We start from the raw sequence: 22,976 nt of genomic DNA, 5'->3' as shown, positions 1-22,976 counted from the left end.
AATACAATGACAACTCATCTCATCTCATTTCATTTCTTATTTTTAAGAATGAACCGAACAAAAGAAAACAAGAAAACTACAGGAAATAGGTTTCTTATAATTCATTTCCTTATTTTTTTTCGCCAACCGAACAACATCAAAACTAGTTTTCTTAAAAAATCACTCACATCATCCAATAATAATGTGACAACTCATCTCATCTCATCTCCATTTCTTTGATTTCTTTTTTTTTTTAGCCAACCGAACACTCCAAAACAATTCTTCATTTTCCATTTCTTTGATTTCCCATTTTTTTAAGGCAAACGAACAGGCCCTATAACTAAAGGAAAACCCAAGGATGAACAGTAAAACTCCTCAATATCCACGTATTTCATCTTAATTTTTTCAAATTTGCCACGTTGCACTCAAATAGACCACGTTTCTCAACTTCCCCTGCAGTTGCTCTGCTTCCACTCTTCTTTCGTCTTCCACAAACGTTTCTCAAATTGGTCACGTTTCTCAAACCGATCGAAGCCCAGCTACAAATCATCAAATAGAACCCCTCAAAAACCTCAATTTCCTTATTCAGCCCTCTCGAGTTCTTCCTCCTCCTCTATTTTTGCCCTAATTTGAGATCCACCGATCGATAGATGATGGAGGTGAATCACCCGTCGACGGCGGAGGAGGAGGCGCTGAAGAAAAACACAGATTGCATCTACTTCCTCGCTTCTCCATTCACTTGCAAAAAGGTGCTTTAATTTTTTTTCTTTTCGCTGTTTATTTTGTGCTTTTTTTGTTGGGGTTTAGTTTTGTTGCGGTATCGGATCTGAAATTATTCGTGGCAGCTGCTGAAATTGATTGAGTTGTTTTGTGATTGATCTTCTAGGGTTTTGGGTGAATGGTTTTGGTTAAATAATTTGGATTTTTAAGTCAAAAAGTGAATTATTCAGCAAATCAATTATCAGTCAGTATTAGAATAAGTAATGTTTGATGGCTTAAAAAAGTTCTTTTTAGAGAAAGACAATGAATTGTTTTATGATTTGTTGGTTATTATTCACTGCAAATAGCTATCTCCGTGTAGATAATGGTATCAAAGGGAAATTTTTATACTGTTACCATAAAGCTGATTCATTTCCATGTGAGAGAATAGCAACTCGAACTTGAAATTGTGAAATTTCCGACAAGTGGCCGGTATATGTCTAAATCTAAACCGTTGATGGAGGTGGAGAGAAGGCGAGCGAGCGATTTGGGGAAGGAGCCATGGAAATTAAATTAGGCGCGTCGACGAGGAGGAGGACGAGCGAGCGGGGGTCGGAGTGGGAGAGCATCTTTGGGGCGATGGAGTCATAATTCCACACTCTCCTAACATTTCTTGATATTAGGATGAACATGTACCAGAAGCTCTGCTGACATTTCTTGATCTCAAACACTTGGCATTGATCTTCATCAATAAATCCCATACATTCTCCTGGGCAGCACTTTTCCTCTTAGCTTCACCATTTCTGGAGAAGTTTCAAGTGCAGGTATGTTGAAGATTCAGTTAGAACCTTAGTTTGGAGAAGGTAAACTACAGAAAACCCAAGAGGTTTACATGATTTGCAGAAATACACCAGAGGTTTTTAAACATAACAGTTTGTACCTCTGTTTAAACTTTTTGGAGTTAATTTGGATGGAAAGACAATAAAGTATTAAAATATGACAATTACTTCTATGCCTATAGAAATACATGATTGTTATATCTAAAATTGATGATTATATCAAAAAGATTGATAATTGTTTGATTAAAAATGGAGGAGGAGAGGATAAAATGTCAATTTTAGAACCTGATGAATGACTTTTATGGTATTCTGTAACTTACCCTATTTACTTCCTAGATATGTTTGCTGCATATTTTCGCGCATGTGCCTTTTAAACTATTGACCTTCAAATGTTTAATTATTTCACTTCAAATCTTTTCTCCATTGCTCAGCTACCTGGACATTTGAATAACTCTGCTAAAGCAAAAGTGCCCAAGGAATGGGTTCATCATCACCTAAAAAGAAGTTGAGTTGTTCCAATTTGGAGTCTATAAGAAGGAGATCAAATTTGATCTTTAAATGATTGTTATGGAGGAATAAATGATGATGTAAATGTTGTTTATTTCATACAGCTCAGAATTTTGTCATGTTATTTTATTGCTTAAAATCATCTGTAATATTTGGCTAACTAGGCTTTAAAAAGGTACTATAGTTATACATAAACTGTTAATGATTGTCTTTCCAGACCTTGACTCCACACATGCAATCTCCAATGGAGAATGTGTATCCGACGAGAGGCCATGAAAAGATGTTAGGACCAGCTCTAGGTGATAAAGAGCAAGGAAGTTTTTCAATCAACCTTTGGAACAGTGCTTTTCATGATGCCTTTACCAGACTTTGTCCAGTCCGGTCAGGGGGCCATGAATGTGGCTGCTTGCCTGTGCTAGCATGAAAGGTATGAAGTTGAAATATCTTTTTAGTACCATTCTTTAAAAGATGCAGTTTCAAGTTAAAGTCACAGGCATTCATGTGAGAAAAACTAGCATGAAATTTTTTAGTAGCTCCTAGCCATTTCTACGACATATGATAATCTGGTATTTAGCAACATAAATTACACAATATTCTGGTCCCTCCCTCCCTCCTCCCTCCCTCCTATCTATGTTGAATAACATTATTGATTGGTTACTTTTCTTTGAAAGAATAAATATGATTTTCTTTATTTCGATTAGGTGATGGAGCAATGCGTCTCCAGATTAGATGTTGCGATGTTTAATGCTATTTTACGTGAATCGGAAAATGATATGCCAACAGATCCTGTTTCAAATCCAATTGTTGATTCAAAAGTTTTGCCCATCCCAGCTGGAGATTTGAGCTTTGGTTCTGGTGCACAGCTTAAAATTTCTGTAAGTAGGAATTTATTTATCTTCAGTTCATGTACATGTAGCAAATAAAGTACTAAATCTAATACATGCTGAAGCAGAAGACTTTTTATTTGATGCCCTTGCTTTTACAGAATTCATTATATATAACTAATGAGATCAAAGCTATGTTAACTTAAAAGTTTGTATAGTAAATTAGGAAAATGAGAGATGCTGTAAAGATTTTCCTCAGCTTTTAATTTTCTTAGTGCATTGTCATGTATGCCTTCTATGTGCTCATATGTTGGTTTAAACAGCCTGCAAAAGCTGCAGTTAAGCGCCTGTTCTCAGTGTGACCACTTTAGGTGTCCTTAGCCAGGATTTTAGATTTAAAAGTTTTGTATATTGCATGTAATATCTTCTTATGTTGATGTTTGATGCTTTCCTCAATATTTTATTGTTAATTTCCTAATTCCTATTAGCTATGCAAATTTCTTCCTTTCGGATTTTTCCTATAAATTCCATCCTTAAAAAAAAAACGGAAAACCCACCAAAAAGTTTTGTAATTGCATGTAATATCTTCTTATGTTGATGTTTGATGCTTTCCTCAATATTTTATTGTTAATTTCCTAATTCCTATTAGCTATGCAAATTTCTTCCTTTCGGATTTTTCTTATAGTCTTAACAAAAAAAAGACGCCTATCTGAGCTAGCAAACCTCCAGATTGACATAGTCCCACAGTCAATCTATAAATAAACCTTTTGAAAATGCGCCTTCTAAGACTTTTGTTGTAATTGTTCAGATGCTTATGGTTTATATATATAATTGAAGTTCATTTTCTATTTCTAGATTGAAAATTGGTCCAGATGTTTGACAGATTTGTTAGCTCAGATAGTGATAACAACAAAAGTTAAAATGATGTAGTTACATTTCAGTAGCAACAAAAGTTAATATTTTCCATTTCGGTAGTTACATGATGTAGTTTTGAGAGGTTATGCATCAATTTCGATTGTATTTATTTATTGCTAATCCGATAAAATTTTCTCTTAGTAGCTTATATTCTTCTATTGTTTATCGAAATTGATGGGTATATTGACAGAGTAAAAGGATTTATCTTTTCTCTTTCTAATTTTTTTCATTTGGTTATTATTTGTGTAGTTAGTGAGTCCTGGAGCTTGGCTAACAGATCTAACACAGAAGAGGTATGAAGTCAGGGAGAAAAGAGCTCAAAAAAGGTTGGTAACTTATTTTGTCTTTGAGCTATCGTGTCTGGTTTTATATTTTGGTGTTTTATAAGTAAAGGAAAACCTAAAGATGAACGATGCTGACAAGTACATTTATTCCTTTATCTTTATATTCATGTTTGATAATTTTTATTTTAGCGAGGTTTGGGTGCTTATAACACTATGAGTTTTGGGTGCTTATGGTTTTTTGGTCATATGGTCGAAGAAAATCCATGAAATAGTACAAAATTAAACATCCAAATTGACTTTACTCTTCAATTCGACCTCAGGTTCGTCCTCGCTTAATTTGTCTGAATTTTGATGAATTAGGGCTTTTTAGGTTTAAATTGATGCTCTTGATGGATGTTCAAGATTTTGTGTGAATCTTGGGCATTCGATTGTTCATGAGGTTGTGTTTTTTTAGGGTTTTGAGAGAATCTATCATTATTTTTATTAAGAGTGGTTACATTCAGAGGTACAAAGAATCTAAGCAGCCAGGGCTGACTTTAATTAGGAGTGTTATGTTTATAATTTTACATTTGTGAAAGCCTAAGAAAGCCTTTATGGAACTGGGAGATTATGCAACAAGAGTTTATAGGATCAGAAAGCACATGAATAAATTTCCAAGGGCAAGTATAGGCGTTCATATAATGCGCCTCATGATGTAGTTTTACTCAATAATTAGATATATTTTGGTAACTTCACTAGACGTTAGTTAATGCCAGATGGCTAAGTTTTATTTTTATTTTTATAAAATATATCTTGTTATGCCGCTGTGAACAAAGAGCACCACAAGCCTATGAAGTATCTGATCGCAGAATGTAGGCTATGATATTTTTAGTCTGATATTTTAGCCAAAGAAGAGGGAAGTTTCATGCTTTTTTTTCAATTTGAAGATTTCCGTACTTGGAGGATGCATTTCTTCCATCTTGCTTAAATGGTTTAGCATCAGACCGTGCAGCCAACAAAAAAGTGCTTCGTCGCTTCCCTTCCATCTTTCTACAACTTTGATCCCATAAGATATCTTTGAAGTAAAGCCTTTTGAATAAGTGCTTTCTTATATTTCAACGTCTTAACAAAAAAAAGACGCCTATCTGAGCTAGCAAACGTGCTTCGTCGCTTCCCTTCCATCTTTCTACAACTTTGATCCCATAAGATATCTTTGAAGTAAAGCCTTTTGAATAAGTGCTTTCTTATATTTCAACGTCTTAACAAAAAAAAGACGCCTATCTGAGCTAGCAAACCTCCAGATTGACATAGTCCCACAGTCAATCTATAAATAAACCTTTTGAAAATGCGCCTTCTAAGACTTTTGTTGTAATTGTTCAGATGCTTATGGTTTATATATATAATTGAAGTTCATTTTCTATTTCTAGATTGAAAATTGGTCCAGATGTTTGACAGATTTGTTAGCTCAGATAGTGATAACAACAAAAGTTAAAATGATGTAGTTACATTTCAGTAGCAACAAAAGTTAATATTTTCCATTTCGGTAGTTACATGATGTAGTTTTGAGAGGTTATGCATCAATTTCGATTGTATTTATTTATTGCTAATCCGATAAAATTTTCTCTTAGTAGCTTATATTCTTCTATTGTTTATCGAAATTGATGGGTATATTGACAGAGTAAAAGGATTTATCTTTTCTCTTTCTAATTTTTTTCATTTGGTTATTATTTGTGTAGTTAGTGAGTCCTGGAGCTTGGCTAACAGATCTAACACAGAAGAGGTATGAAGTCAGGGAGAAAAGAGCTCAAAAAAGGTTGGTAACTTATTTTGTCTTTGAGCTATCGTGTCTGGTTTTATATTTTGGTGTTTTATAAGTAAAGGAAAACCTAAAGATGAACGATGCTGACAAGTACATTTATTCCTTTATCTTTATATTCATGTTTGATAATTTTTATTTTAGCGAGGTTTGGGTGCTTATAACACTATGAGTTTTGGGTGCTTATGGTTTTTTGGTCATATGGTCGAAGAAAATCCATGAAATAGTACAAAATTAAACATCCAAATTGACTTTACTCTTCAATTCGACCTCAGGTTCGTCCTCGCTTAATTTGTCTGAATTTTGATGAATTAGGGCTTTTTAGGTTTAAATTGATGCTCTTGATGGATGTTCAAGATTTTGTGTGAATCTTGGGCATTCGATTGTTCATGAGGTTGTGTTTTTTTAGGGTTTTGAGAGAATCTATCATTATTTTTATTAAGAGTGGTTACATTCAGAGGTACAAAGAATCTAAGCAGCCAGGGCTGACTTTAATTAGGAGTGTTATGTTTATAATTTTACATTTGTGAAAGCCTAAGAAAGCCTTTATGGAACTGGGAGATTATGCAACAAGAGTTTATAGGATCAGAAAGCACATGAATAAATTTCCAAGGGCAAGTATAGGCGTTCATATAATGCGCCTCATGATGTAGTTTTACTCAATAATTAGATATATTTTGGTAACTTCACTAGACGTTAGTTAATGCCAGATGGCTAAGTTTTATTTTTATTTTTATAAAATATATCTTGTTATGCCGCTGTGAACAAAGAGCACCACAAGCCTATGAAGTATCTGATCGCAGAATGTAGGCTATGATATTTTTAGTCTGATATTTTAGCCAAAGAAGAGGGAAGTTTCATGCTTTTTTTTCAATTTGAAGATTTCCGTACTTGGAGGATGCATTTCTTCCATCTTGCTTAAATGGTTTAGCATCAGACCGTGCAGCCAACAAAAAAGGCTACATCATAAAATGAGACCATGAACTCAGGATCAAATGCTTGCTGTGATACACATCTGCACAATTGGTCTGAAAATGAGTGCTAAAGGTATTAGGTCTCATCATAGTTTCATCGAAGGAGCATAACAACATTTTGAAGGAAAACAAAGTACATAGTGGTACAAAGCAATGATTGAAAATTTTACTGTCTAATAAAGTGGTAACCATTGCAACACAAAGCTTTATAGGATAACAATCATTGAATGCAATGGGTAAAAAAAGCAAGTTCATGTACTTCATCTGCCCTCATATATCCCCATGTTCCATTGAGGTAAGCATGTTCCATTGAGTTAAGCATATACTTTGAGATTTGAATGTGCATGTGGCTGGGTGTTGGTGGATATGATTGAGGGGACGCATTTAAGTTAGAGAGGTTTTTGCGTGTGTAGGTGAACTTCATCTGTGAGATATTTGTCTTGAGGGGACGCATTTAAGTTAGAGAGGTTTTTGCGTGTGTAGGTGAACTTCATCTGTGAGATATTTGTCTGGTAAATCAAGCTTAAATTTGGTCAGGTTTTTGCGTGTGTAGGTGAACTTCATCTGTGAGATATTTGTCTGGTAAATCAAGCTTAAATTTGGTCTAAGTTCCCAGTTACTCCTAACTCAAAAGCCTCGGTCAACTTTCACTTATTAAGATCCATATACCAGGTGAATCTCATATTTGAAAGTTCAAACTTTTTCATGATCTACCTATTGGGCAGACATTCTAACATATTGCAATTGGATTCTCACATTTCTACACCCTTCACCTCAGTCTTATACGAATTGAAGAGTAAAGTCAATTTGGATGTTTTATTATGAGTAATTATTTTGCATTTAAGTTTAGAAACTTAGCAAAAGTAGAGAAAACATGCATTTAAGCATAAATACATTCAATTGAAACTTAACAATAATTCTTTGAATTGAGAACAATGCTGAAATTAAGAAAGACAACAAAAAGTGTTATAACAGTAGCGCAAGTGATGCATGAAAATATGTACCCATAAAACAGACCAAAAGATTAATACTAGCCGTGCTTTGCACGTGATAAATGCTTTAGAGAAAATGAGATAATCTCATTTGATATAAACTAATTGCCTTTTATGTATCTATTCTGCAGTGCAACATCATGTTTTCAAAGTACTGATTAAGATCTCAGTCCGAGAGGAGGTCATCATTGTAAGTTTATTAGCAAATTCATATTCTCTAAAACCTATCGTGTTGAATTAAGTTGTTATAATGTACATAAATACCGATTATGACTCTCTTTTCTTTGTCCATCTGAGTTAAGTTTAATTAAGTTGTTATAATGTCCACAAATACCTATCTGTGTTAAGTTGTTATAATGTTCATAAGTATGTTTAAGATAAATTTATCGTGACAAAACAAAAAAAATGAGATGAGTAAAAATTATGCACAAAAATAATCTGTAAGGATGCCGTGCTTAGCACGGGATGAATACTAGTTAAAGTTAAAAGGTGAAACTTCGGCTGTATTGCAACAAAAATAGAATGCGTTTTTTTAATCGAGATTTAATCTATATTTCAACACTTGCAGTTCTAAACAGGCCTAAGAATCGAGTCTTATTAATTCTCTATTTGCGACGTCCGAAGAGTATATGGGGATGATAATATTTAGAGCATCTCCAACAGCTTCCCCATTTCTCACTTTTGGAGAATTTAGTTAGGTTTTTGGCCCAACAGATTCCGCATCTCATTCCCCAAAATAGGGATGAAGGAGAAAAAATGGGGAAGCTTCCCCAAATCTGCAGCATTCTCCAAATTTTTGGAGGAAAAAATAGATTCTTCAAAATGGGGAAGCTGTTGGAGTTGGTGTAAAAATTAGTTGGAGAATATGACTTTTGCTTCCCCATTTTGGAGAAAATTTTAAAGAAACTGTTGGAGATGCTCTTAAATGCTTAGACTTGAGTAATGAACTTGTTATCCAAAACAAGAATTAATAATATTGTCAGATGAAGCAGCATTTCTCTTTTATTGTAGAAAATAAAGCTATTAGCAAATTAAATATAAACTTCACCGGATGAAATTAATGGCTTGTTTGGATTGAGTGGAATAAGGGTGAAGGGAAGTTAGGAGAACCATTCAACTTGTTTGGGAACATTTAGGAGGTGAAGTTATTCACCCTAGTTCCCTTTGGTTCACCCCCTAATAGTATAAAATTTATTACCCCTCAAATTGGGGTATAACCAATGGGATGGGAACTCCCTTCCCTTCCATTCCATTCTCTCACCTAGTTTCCCTTGACTTCCCTTAACCCCATTGAAATCCAAACAAACTCTAAAGCTAGTATCAACTCATTTTAACCAATTTTGCCATCAGAGCAGCAGTGTACTCTTTGTTGGTGTAATTTTGGGGTTAGTGAGATAATTTTTGAGACTTTAATTTATGGATTCAGATCCTCTCCACTATCTAAAAAGTAGTGGAGCGACCACTACATAATCATAACCATTGATTATCTAGTTGGTGGTTGTGATTTTTTCTTTTAGTACAAATTAGGAATGTGTGCAATACACGGGAGTATTTAAGTGTTAGATTTAGATTGTATCATAACCGCCTATTAAGTAATCAACGATTGAGATTAAAATTAGTGGTCTCTCCACGACTTTTTTGTAGTGGAGAGGATTCAAATTCTTAATTTATGGCGTTATTCATTGGGACAATGGGATTGAGTTTTTACTTTAAGGTGTTATTCATTAAGACAATGAGATTGGGATAATTACCCCCATTTTTTCTAAAATTATCCCACTTCTATACAAACTTTTTGTCTCAACCTCCAAAAATTACTCTATTCTTAACTTTGGGACAATCATGAGGAAAGTGGGATAATTTTAAAGCACTAATTTATTAAATACCTAATATATGTTAATTGTATTATAATATATAATATATTTTAAATATATTATATTATAAAATTTTATTATAACGTAAGATAATAAAATATTATATAATATTATCTAATATAGCATTATTATATATCATTATTACATATTGGTTAATACTATTTCATAAATTATAATATTACTTTATTTTATTTAATATATATTTTATGAGTTAGAATAAAAATACTATTGTAGTATTTATATGATATATAATATTGTATTATAATATAGTGTTTATATATTTAATATAACAATATATTAATTATATTATATAATAATGAATCATGTCATCAATTATTCTATTTTAATTATAGTAATAATCATAAAATAAAATAAAATATTATATTTTAAATAATATTATATTGAACTAAACAAAATATTCTAATATTTAATTAAATACTATATTATTGAAATATTATATTAAATATGTTGTTTGTATAATATATCAATTATTATATAATATAATATATTATATTAATTTATAATATTAAATATAGTAATAATTAGTTAGTAATTATTATATAATATATTATATTTTAGTATAAAGTAAAATAATGTATTATATTATAATAACATACCAAATAATATACTAAACTAAATAGGTAAATTAATTTAAACTTAATTGATAGATAAATATTATACTTTAATAAGGTATCACATCATCAATTATTCTACGTGAATTATCAAATTAAAGCTTCAAATTATCCAATTATTCTAAATTGTCCCACTTTACACCACTCAAAATATTCCAAAGGGATAAAATTATTCAATCATACTCCCTTTAAAAGCACGAGTTCGGGAAAATCTTTTAGTAGACCAAAATACCCTTGAAATTTAAATATTAATCCATTAAGTAAGAGTGGGTTGATAAATTAATGAATTTTTATTGGATATACAGAGTATGAAGATAAGGATATAATTTAAATTAAAATGTAAACATGAATGAAATTATTAAATGTCAAATTTACAAATGTATACAAGATGAAGGGCTTATATGCAAAAACCAAACAAATTAGTGAGATAAATAATGTATGCCCTAGAGGTCGAACCTAGGAACAACGCAGACATACAAATGTACATAATGTGTATGGGGTATTTGCAAAATACACCAAACAAATTAAAGAGACAAAATCGTTCTCAAAATTATAAAAAAATTAAAACAAACGGCTACGATATGAGGACACAACGTGGCGATCTCTCACCAGCTAAAATTCAAGTAGTTCACAGTACTGCATAATTAGTTTTAAAGTTTAATTATACTCTTATTATTTAAATAGAACTCTATTTACAATTGTTTTTTAAAGTTTAATTATACTCTTATTATTTAAATAGAACTCTATTTACAATTGTTATCCTCTCACATGTAACATCACATACCAATGTATATAAGCTATTTAAATAGAACTCTATTTACAATTGTTATCCTCTCACATGTAACATCACATACCAATGTATATAAGCTAAGAAATTACAACAATTTTCATAGCACTTTCATCTCCTTCTACAGACATATGCCTTTGTTATTTTTTTCTTATTAGATTAGATTAGATTATTTTAAAGTAATTAATTATATTGTATATTTGATCTTTTTTTCATATCAAGAAATATCAACAATTTTCACAGTACTTTTATCTTTTTTCTTCTTATTAAATTAGATTAAATTATTTTAAAGTAATTAATTATATTGTATGTTTGATCTTTTTTTCAGACTAAAAATTATAATAATTTTTATAGTACTTTCATCTCTTTCAACAGGTATATGCATTTGTTGTTTTCTTCTTACTAAATTAGATTAGATTATTTAAAAATTATAATTTATAAAATTACAATAATTATCATATCATTTTTATCTATTTTCTTCTTATTAGATTAGATTAGATTATTTTAAAGCAATTACTTATATTGTATGTTTGATCTTTTTTCAGACCACAAAATATGTATAAAAATCAAAGGTAACCTCACACATATTTTAGATCACAATGCCAATTGTAATATTTACACATGGGTGTTAGTTAAAATAAATCTCATGTATGCGCTTAACTTATATGATCCTACTTTAACCGAATTATATAATTTAATTTTTTTAACACCCAAACTCTTCCACAAAATTAAAAGAGAGTAGCGGTGCTATAGTTATATATATATCTATAGGACCGCAGATATATTGAAAATGAACGAAGAAAACCACAAAAATAAAAATCATATTAATTACCCACGCACACCCACTATTTTCAAAACTACTCTTTTCCATCTCCATCTATAATATATTTACATGCCAAATTAAGCTGCTAGAGTTTCCCTTCACCAAACTACATCATTGATCAACCTGTCTTTTTCTTTGTACTTAAATTGTACAACATTCATTGCAATGAGGAGACATATGGGCCCAACAAAAAAATGTACTAGGCCTTGTAGTTAGTTAATAATGAGATCCTATCATTATAAACAAACTAAGATTAATAATTCTTAAGAATGTACTACGTTCTCATAGCTTCTACTACGAACTTGTTAGTTGTTTATTCCTGGTCATAAAAGATTTTTAAAATTAATCATCTATTTCATAAATTTTTTAAAAATATCTAAATAAAATTTATGACAAATGTAATAATCCATGTTTATAGATTTTAACTTAAAATGAATCTCACTTATTTTATAGTAAGAAAATAAACAAAAAATATATTTTTTAATATTTAACCTCGTGCTTTGCACGTACACAAGAACTAGTTAGAACGATTATCCCACTTACCCCCAACTTGTCCCAACTAATAACCCCCCAAGTGTCATGTATATAATTTTTAGGTACCAGGGGTGTGGCAATTGCCAGGTAAATACATATGTAACAAAGGCCATAACAGAAATCTGTGAGCTGTTTGCAAAACATATTGACCAAAATCTCTGATGTAAACAAAATTCAAACATCCACTGAACAAAAATTTGGAAATTTCATGAGAGTATCTGAACTCCTCTATGAATATCAAGTATACATGCTACTTGCTGTCCTTTAAAAAATGCCATTTAACGCGAATTTGTACATATTTCAATGAATAATACTTCTCTATCTCACATGAGCTTTTGGAGTATACATGAAGTTACAAGAGACATACATCTTCATATTTGTGCACAAAAAAGTCAACCTCTTCACTAATAACTGGCTTGTATTTTCACTTTTCAATTCCTAATTCTTTTGTGATGTCTCTGTTTAAACTGAACTGCAGGGTGCTGTGCCATGGGAATAGAGTTCGGGTTACAGGAAGCTTCCTCCGAAGATCCTGTATCTTAGAAGAAAGGTTTAATGAGATAGCATGAACAACTATGAATGAAACAAAGTTTCTGAAATGAACAGGAGAGACAGATAATAATAATAATAATAATGGGCACCCTTATTTCTCAATAAAACTAGTATCAGATGTATCAGCATGAAGCATGATTCATAAGAAAAGAACGATTTATTTGGGTCTTGCATTTAGTTTCTCTAGAAATATAAAGAAATGTTGGAAAACCAACACTCCCATTTTGTTTGCAACCATTCAACATGAGTAGCTCTAATTTGACGCATGGTAAACAATAAAACTTAGGGTTTTTTTTAAAATATTAGTCCCCCAAACATTGAAGTTACTTTGGTCCCCCAATTCTTAAGTAAATTTTAAATTAGTCCCTCAAATCATTGAAATTACTATTAGGTCCCCTCCAATTCTCGATAGTTGTTTTCAATTAGTCCCTCAAATCAATAGTAAAAGTAGCAACTGGAGGGAGTACTTTAAACTGACTTACAAGAATTGATGCTAATAGCAACTTTAATGATTTGAGGGACTAATTTTAAAATAACTTATGACTTGGGGGGACCGGATAGCAATTTCATTGATTTAAGAAGAAAGTGCTTCTCTTAGATGAAAAAGGATAAAGTCTTTCAACTGATGCATTCAGTATGACCACTGACGTTAACATTTCAGTTTTTAGAACACAGCATAGTATCATGAGATGCCTAAGGTACATCAATTCATGAACCGTAGCACTTTTCAAATAACAATATGATTTTTCAAAAAAAAAAAGTTTGTTAAATCTCTTATTACCTTGAAAGTGGTGTCAGGTAACTTTAAGTATGACGCCTGCATAACGATCAAAAGTTAAAAAGAATTTCAAGCAACAATCACTTGATCATTAAATTATCCAAAGCAAAATTAAAAGAAGATTGTAACCTCAAGAGATGCTGTATACTCAGCTTCATGGTCACGAATCATTGTCGTTATTGCAACAGCACAATCTTCAGGGGCCTGAAAAGGCAGATAGTCACTTTATCGAACAAGTTACAATTGAATAGGCATCAAGATACTGCTTATCAAGTAAGTTAACTCCTGATATTATTCCTCAGGAAAAAGAAAAAAAGAAAAACCTCCTGACATATATTAAACTGAACAGTAACTTTGCATTGAAACCAGCAACTAGACCTAGCAAATGTGTGATAGAACGCAGACCTATATATAGATAAGATAACGAAAAGCAGGGGTAAATCAAGCTAAAAGGTCAAGTCATACCAATTACTATTGCCAATCTTGTAAATTGTAGTGTTCTATAACTTGACTGGGGATCCAAATGAAGGTGTATGTGATAGAAAAACTCTGAAGTTACAATCACTAAACCCAGCTTACCTCTTAAGATATGAGGAGATTTATAAAAATTGTCTACATTCTAGAACAGGGTGGAGTGCTTCTGCCAACTGTTGAATACCCAAGGAATTAAAAGGAGAAGATATTTCAGGAGAGCCACAAGGTGGCGTTTCCGGAGCTACATTCTTGGGTAATCAAGAAGAATATGTTAAGAAAAATATTGCTGAATTCAAATTTTAAGACGGAGAAATAACAAGACAAGAAAAAGAGAATTATAAGATAGGTGGCTCTAAACATTTGGACTGATAGGAATTTTGTGAAAGGCAGTAGTACAGTGAAAAGGCGTAAACCAAATGAAAATTCATTGAAGTTTTACAGTACACAACCACCACCAAAGCAACAACACTAAGCCTTTATTGCAGGATTGGTTATATTCAGCTCTGTTAAGTCTGTTATTAACAGCTATAATACCCTTTTGAACCATCTCAACCGATGTCAATTGAGCTGTGTTCTAGTCTTGCTGCATCAACAAAAATCCTCGTTTCTCATGACCAGTAGAGATGTTCCCTGTTCCACATGCCCACACAATTTGATCAGGTTCTTCCTTACTCCTCCAAGAAGCATATGAGTTTCTATTTTGATTAAGGTGGTGGACTTCCATGAAGTTGAATGGAGAAAGAAACTAGGTTCAGGTATTGAAAAAAGGCTGCCATTTATGTTTATGGACCATACAAAATAGAATAACTCGGAAGTTAGAACTCGAGTACAATGCAAGGTTAAAGATCTATTATTTGCATCTGCATTTAGCATGCAGTTATATGTACTGAACTATTTGTTACATAAATTTCTATTGAAATCTCGCAATAACCTGCATCATGGTAGAATCCTTGCAGTCATTGTTTGAATCCAGCTGCACATTTCCTTCCTCAAAATAATGAGCACCAACCTGACAGAAAGTTTTATTTTCTCAGAGATCGAGTAACAGAAATAAAAATCATTCAGAAGCAAAAAGGCTCTTCTTGATGTCCACGAATCAGGGCAGTCTTTTCAGTTCTCTATTTTCTCCAAACTTTTTGTGTGATAATATATGTTTAGATTACCTGCAGCGTGATAATATATGTTTAGATTACCTGCAGCTTCCCACTTAATTCAACAACTTGCAAGTCGTCCTTGAACTCAATAGTCCAAATTGAACGCCAACTCCCATTGCTTGAAAATGCCATAAAAGTTATCATGAGATACTATAACAATGACTCTAGTAAATTTGTTTCTACATACTAATGTGAGAATTAAGTATCATTCTAGCATGACTATACATAAATATTGGAAAAAATAAGTATAAAGTACGTAAATGTAAAAGGTGCTAAAATAACTGAAAGTCTCAGTAACCAAATCTTGTTGTATCTATCTTAGGTTTTGCTAGAGAGATGAATCACTAGGTTAACTCAAGGTGAGATATCTGGGACTTCAACATAAACTTACCAGTCTTTTCTAAAGGATAAGAAATCAGCAATTTGCAAGCCAATTTTGGAAGAGTAGAAATAGTTTAATAGAACGGTATGACAAAAACACATAGAGGAGAGAACATGTATCATTATTATCCAAAAAATCTAGCTAAGAATAAGTTGTTAAAAGTCTATTGATATCTATTATTCACAAAGTTCAAGTGTGCAACTGTTTAGCGGGTCAACTATTAAGATATGAATTTCAGATTGTTTTGACAAATGCACATGTTTAGAGTAGCTGGAAAAAATATTATTCTCATACTTTTAACTTCTCTAAGTTATTCATGACCCTGCACATAAACATTATGTTTGTTTTCAGAGTTGTTCAATATGAATTAGTGGATAGCACAGAAAGGCAAGGTTTTAAATATCGGATATAGGGAAATATCGGATGACCAAAATTCATATCGGATTGCAGATATCAGGGAAATATCAGGAATATGTGGTAAATATCAGAATGCCGCAATTGATGTTTGCATATATAGCATAATGCACTAAAATGTAATCACAACATACTTAATGCAATCTAAGCATATAAAATATGAATAATATATGTTTAGGATCACTAATCAACCTTGTAAAACAAACAAAAGTACAAATCAATGTTGCAACATTTAGTTTAATTTTATAAGCCAAAATGTCATTTGATATAATAGGAAAATCATGATATCTCACCCAAAAATTGCCAAACGCAGTATATTGTTCTGCGACAAGCCATATAAAAGGATGTATTAGCCAAGATATCGGTAATATATCACCATACTGGGATATATCGCCCAAAATAGCCAAAAAGCAGTAAAGGATATTTAGAGACCATATCGGTTGCGGCAAGCGCTATAAAAGGATATATCCGGCGATATATTGGGTCATGTCGGGGATAATTAAAACAATGCAGATAGGGTACCACGTTGTCATTAAACATTAAATATGATGACAAGTTGACAACACAAATATGGATCCACGATTTTTGCAAGACTCCTAAAAATCATTGTCATCCATCTAAGCCTTTTCCATAAGGATGGAATTAAAGAACATGGAGTAGAAGGCTCTATGTAACATTTGGATGACTTGATGCCGACCAAATCATCTTAGCAGGTAGGAGAAGCTAGTCAGGGTAGGAGCTCATTTTATTGTTGCCAAATTCCTGCACATGGCCAAGGAAACTATGGACAGGAGAGGCATGCAAGAAATCCTTGAAGGCTAGTTAGCAGGTAGGAGAAGCTCATCTTATTGTTCCCCAGTTTAAGCTAGTCCACTGCAGGAGAAACCTTCAACATTTGTCCCAGACATATAAAAAGTCTAGAGGCAGAAAGAATGATCAGTCGGTTTGCTATGTGGAGTCGCAATATGAGTCTATGACAATATTGTCATAGCATAATCACAATAACATATCACAACGAGCAGAAAAGATACCTTGCACAGAACACAATGAGCAGAAAAGATACCTTGCTCCTAGCAAGTACTAAATTAATGACTGAAAATGAAAACTTGGACAAAAAAAATAATGAAATAAATATACAAACTACAACCACGAGATGGAAAGCTATCATGACAAGAGTGTTCATCAGGTAGTCGTATGTATATTATGTCCAAATTCAGGGTGGAACTAATGATTTTTAACTTTAATGATTTGAAAAGAGTTTCCATAGACATGTATTTCACTAGAATCATATATAAGGCAATTGGTGGGAAAACTATATGTAGTTATTGGAAGTTTTTATGAGCAAGTTTGGCATTAGGACAAAACATCTAATATAAGTGTGCAACTAAGCAAATGACCACTAAACTCTCTACCAAGATACATCACTCCCTACTTATAACAAACTTGAAGATTTAGGGTAACATAACTGAATATTGTTAGAATTCATGAAAAATAGCTTATAAAAAGAAGTTTTCATGCCATATTGAAAATGCTGCCTAAAAACCATAGAGATAAATGTCTTACAAAATGGTGACAAATTAGGTCACACCATACTTGAGTATGTTTGCTTGATTGTTATTGGAGCAACAATTTAGCTCCAACAAAGAAGCAGCTTCAACATCAGATGTAGGAGTTGCATCATACGACTTTGATTGACAAGTTTTTGCAACTAGTTCCAATCACTAAGAAAATTAATTAACTATTAACAATTGGTTGATAACAAACAATGCAATCATGTGACTAGAATTTTCTTTTGCACAGGATGAATGCTCTTTACTCCATCACTCATTTGAATGCCACTTTTCCAGCTTAAAATGCAGGGCAACAACATATTGGTGCAATAACATTCAACCAAAAACACTTGCATTGTCTACATGGTGTTTCAGCAACACAGAACCAAACATACACTTAGAGAGGTATACAATATATAATATGCCAATGCAATGCAATTGAAAACTTATTGATATATTCACACACCAGAAATTCTGGGGACTGAGTTTGGAAGCAGAAATCACCACAGAGAACTCAAAGTCAGATCCAGGTCCTTCCACATCCTTTCCCTTAGTGCAATAAACCGCACATATTCCTTTCGGATAAGCTTCATCAACATACTTGCAGAGTTCAACATCCAAGGCATCACTGCAGGGACATGCATAACACATTAAACAAGACATATGAGAAGACATGCCACAAGACATATGAGAAGACATGGCATAATGGAATGTGAAGTGGCCTAACTCTAGAGATATGCTTTTTGAAGCAACAAAGGTGGCTCAACACAACATCTAATAAAAGTTGAAACTTAGTCATGTTCTCTCAAAATTCCAAGTCAAGGTCAGCAGGAGAAGGTGGAGGTACAAAAATAAAGAAGACCAAAAGAAAAGTAGGAGATTGCAATCATAGAAGACCCTAATTTAGATATGTAAGTCACTGAAAGGAAATCATACCGAAACTCCTCAATATATGGAGAAGGAAGCTCATCATCAGTTGCAGCTCTCACCTTTGTACAAACCTAAACAAATTCCAAAACTTGAAGTAAATGACAACAGCAGTATAACATATTATACCAATGGTGATTAAGTGAATCAATGCATAGTAAGGAAGTGCCATAGAATGTCATTTTGGAGATCCAGTCAAGAGTAGTACAATGATGATACAAATAAAAAATGAAAAGTCTTTCAAAACATATCTTAATACAATACATGTATTAGCTTGAATTTGACTCAGGAATTATTGGCTATGTAAGTGAAGTTATTCAATGCAAGGCAACCATGCAAAGTAGACATCAAGATTGAAACCTTTACAGACCAAAATGTGATTATCAATATAAAGCCGATACACCATTGAAATACTGAGCAAAGAAAATGATGTTGAGGCTAATAGACAAAGACGAGAGATTACTTGCTTGACATGATCCACTGTAGCAACTTGGGCAGTTCTGGGATCCAAGTAGTTGCACATATCAACTTCCCCAAACGTTGAAATGATTATCTTTAATCATCCAAAAATAGAAAAACAACACTGCATTAATTAATTAATGAACTCAAGAGTCAATACATAGTGCTGAAATTCTCACCTTAAATAATTAACAGTAACCATAGAATATAAGGGGGTGTTTGTTTCAACTTTTGTTTTGGGATATAGGGTAGATTACAAATTCTAGGATGAAAAAGTGGGTTTTTTTTGAGTTTATGGATTCCATAACCTTTGTTTATGGATGAAAATGTGGGTTTGTTACAATCTATTAAAATGTTGCAAAATTCATTTCGGGGTGTTTGTTCAAGTTTTTTTTTTTTTTTTGAGCTAGTGATCTTGAATTTGAAATTCTAGGAAAAAAGTGGGTTTTTGAGTTTATCAGATTTAGCTATGATGATTGGTCACATATTGATAATGCCAACTACAATGGGATTTCATTGTTTACAGGAGGTGTTCATTAATGAAAATGCAGTCTAGATTGCTTTTGTAATTTTTAGATGAGACGGTCCATTATTTGAATGCAATCTACAATGCAATTTCATTATATAGGTGTTGAAAAAAATGACCAAAATGCAGTCTAGATTGCTTTTGCAATTTTTAGATGAGGCAGTCCATTATTTGAATGCAATCTACAATGCAATTTTATTATATAGGTGTTGAAAAAAATGACCATTTTCTGAGGTCTATATTATCATTTATTTTTATATTTTTTATTTAAATTGTATCGGGTTGGTTTATGACCGTTTATAGCCGCTGGAGTACAAATTTGAATAGTTATGATTACCCCCAATTGAATACAATTGTATTTTTTTTTGTGGGAGGTAAGCTCACTAAATGTTCTTATATTCACCAATCATTATTTTGGTAATCCTAAATTTTGTTTGCTACAACTATAGATTTCAAATTCTAAAATTTGTAATGCTATAATTTAAGTTTGAAACAAATAAAATATTACAAATTATAGTATTACATATCCCAAAATAATGATGAAACAAACAACATTTTTGAAATCCCAACCCATGTTTAAAAACCTATGGATTTCAAATCCCATGGTGAAATCCATATCCTAAAATTATAGGATTTGAAACAAACACCCCCTAAATATCTCCCAAACAACAATCTGGATTCCAATTTCGAAAATCCTTCAAAATTGTGCGAATTAATCTCAGATCAAAAACACAATGCAGCTCAAAGAGAGAGAAGAACTCACATCGCCGCTTCGATCAGGCAGCTCCAGAGTAATGAGATGCGCCTTGTTATACGGAGGGAACGCTTCCTCCGCCGCCATTTCATAGATTTCATCGTCTCCGAGAATCGATCGAACATCTAAACCAAAGAAAAACTGTCCTGAATTAGGGTTTCTTGATCCAGTAAAATTGAAAATATATCGAAAATTGAAGAACAAGGAGAGACCTTTGGCGACGTACTGGATCTCGCCGGCGGGGGCGTTGGCAAGGAACCACTTGGCGATCTCCTTCTTCTGCTTCTCTCCGATCTCCTCCTCGCTGCCGTCCGCCATTAGAGAGAGAGGAGAGAGAGCGTGAGATTGGATTTTAGAGAGAGGAGAGAGAGAGCGGCGTCCATTTCTTGAAGACTGGATTGTGTTACTGGCGACTGGGACCCGCTCATCGTTACTGGGTCCATTTTATAGTCGTGGGTTTCAGGTTTGAGGATCTCATCCGATAATCCGCTTGTGATTTGAAGATCCGACCCGATAACCCGATGGTTTGGATCAGCCTGTTGTGGTCTCGCTTGTGAGCCAAATGGAATAAACTAGCACGTACGAGTCGAGGGTTAACTTAGGGCTGTCCAAAAAGGGTCGGGCTGGGTTCGCCGGGTTTGGCCTGGACGCCTGAGTCAGATCTGGGCCCGCGAAAACGCGACCGGTCCGGACCCGGGCCCGGCTCGGAACAATCCGGTCAAAAATGACCGTTTTGGTCGGGCCGGCCCGGCCCGGCATAACGGCCAAAACTTACGTTTTGACTGTTTTGTCCCTAAAAATGGTCAAAACGGCTAGAATATGAGGGTTTTTTTATTATTTGCCTAGGAGGCTACTTCTATAAATAGAGGGGGGTTTTTACTTCTTCTCCTCACACCAAAACTCATCTACTTCTCTGTAATACTCTCTTGTACAATCTTATACTCTCTTATAATCTCTTATATTTTCTAATACTTCAATCAAATGGCTTCTGGATCTGATTGTGAAGAACAAAACCTATCTCCTATCGATCCATAAATGAGTCCTCCTACAACAACTATTCCTCCTACCGGTGTTAAACCTGAATCTGGTGGCGAAGAATCTGCACCAAAAGCTCCTAAAAGGTCGAGATCCGATGTGTGGAATTTTTTTGAGAAGATAGACGTCACCAAAGATGAACACGGTAGGATCATCACCCAGAAGGCTAAATGTGCGTTGTGTGGCCAGACTTTGCAAGCTCATTATAAGAGCGACACCAACCACCTCAAACGCCATATAGAAAAACACAACAAATGACAGAATCCTCAAGGTGATATCCGATAATCTATGATTTCTCAATCCTCCTTTTCTGGTAGTCTCGGTAGTTGGAATTATGATGCTACCTGAGCCAGAAAATGCGTAATCAGGTTTATCGTTCTTAAAAACCTTCCTTTTAAATTAGTAGAAGATGATGAATTTAAAGATTTTTTTAGAGATGGTTTTTATCCCGAATTTACAAAATTTTCTCATCAAACCTGTCAACGTGATACTTTAAAATATTATCAGGAGGAACAAGGAAAAATAATTTCTTATTTTAAAATTTTAAATTCTACAGAACTAGGTCACCAATCAGCAACGAATAGCCTACTACTACAACAGCAACATCCGACCCAGGAGATTCAACGTTGGCAACCTCGTCCTCCGCAAAGCTGCTTTTGACAAAGACACTTAGAGAGGCAAGCTAGCTCCCAACTAGGAAGGCCCGTACACAGTCCTAGAAAAGCTACGAGTAGGCACTTATCGACTAAGGGCCTCGGACGGGAGAATCTTGCAACACCCCTGGAATGTTGAGCACTTGAAAATTTATTTTCAATAATCATGTACACAATTTCATTCATTATAAATGAAGTCTTTCTGAAACTGACTCTTGTTTTGCACTCTCATAATGCCAAATATATGCATGAATCCTAAGCATTTAGTTCCTTCTCAGGGTAAACCCAAGGCACATTTGCCTGTCGGTCGACTCCCACATTACCACTCAACCGACACAACAGGGCCAGAAGACCCAGGCGTCTATGTAAGTCCTATGCACCTAACCTCCGGGTTGTCATTTTTCCGAGCCCTCAGTAGGGCAATAAGACTCAGTCATCTACATAAGTCCTTGGCACCCAACTTCTAGGTTATTATTTTGTCGAACCCTCAATAGGATGGCCCACAGTAGGGCGATAAGACACATGAGTCTACGTAAGTCTTGGGAACCCAACCTTCAGGTTGCTTTTTTGCCAAACCCTCAGTAGTGTAGCCCTCAGTAGGGTGATAAGACCCAGACGTCTATATAAGTCCTGGGCATCCAACCTCAAGGTTGTCATTTTGTCCAACCCTCAGTGGGGTGGCCCTCAGTAGGACGATAAGACTCAGGCGTCTACGTAAGTCTTGGGCACCTAACCTCTAGGTTGTCATTTTGTTGAACCATGAGTAGGGTGGCCCTCAGTAGGGCGATAAGACCCAGGCATCTACGCAAGTCATGGGCACCCAACCTCCAGGTTGTCATTTTGTTGAACCCTCAGTAGGGTGG

General features: G+C 33.8%; 1 protein-coding gene and 1 pseudogene across 2 annotated transcripts; one reads left to right on the top strand and one right to left on the bottom strand.

Annotated features, from left to right (window-relative positions):
- LOC109842678 lies at window positions 459-13,023 on the top strand (annotated as a pseudogene).
- Window positions 12,629-20,841, bottom strand: LOC109842677 (F-actin-capping protein subunit alpha). Of its 2 annotated transcripts, XM_020411525.1 has the most exons (10): window positions 20,638-20,841; window positions 20,435-20,550; window positions 19,150-19,239; window positions 18,696-18,760; window positions 18,226-18,387; window positions 15,453-15,531; window positions 15,191-15,268; window positions 13,915-13,989; window positions 13,789-13,824; window positions 12,629-12,987 (listed from the first exon to the last, which is right to left on the bottom strand). In XM_020411525.1, exons 1-10 carry the CDS (start codon window positions 20,741-20,743, stop codon window positions 12,880-12,882), a joined length of 915 nt encoding a protein of 304 aa, XP_020267114.1. In that variant the 5' UTR covers window positions 20,744-20,841; the 3' UTR covers window positions 12,629-12,879. The 2 variants fall into 2 exon arrangements, with proteins under 2 accessions (XP_020267114.1, XP_020267115.1); XM_020411526.1 differs by lacking the exons at window positions 12,629-12,987; window positions 13,789-13,824; window positions 13,915-13,989 and adding an exon at window positions 14,670-14,889.

This window comes from Asparagus officinalis, chromosome 5 (assembly GCF_001876935.1).
Source record: "Asparagus officinalis chromosome 5, Aspof.V1, whole genome shotgun sequence".
In the NCBI taxonomy this organism is placed as follows: Eukaryota; Viridiplantae; Streptophyta; class Magnoliopsida; order Asparagales; family Asparagaceae; genus Asparagus; species Asparagus officinalis.
This window is presented reverse-complemented; position numbering and strand designations above follow the sequence as displayed.

Coding starts and splice junctions, on each gene's coding strand:
- LOC109842677 (XM_020411525.1), bottom strand. CDS start 20,743: ATGGCGGACGGCAGCGAGGAGGAGATCGGAGAGAAGCAGAAGAAGGAG. Junction 18,761..19,149: donor CAGTGGATCATGTCAAGCAA/GTAATCTCTCGT, acceptor GAATTTGTTTAG/GTTTGTACAAAGGTGAGAGC. Junction 13,825..13,914: donor AGTATACAGCATCTCTTGAG/GTTACAATCTTC, acceptor ATCGTTATGCAG/GCGTCATACTTAAAGTTACC.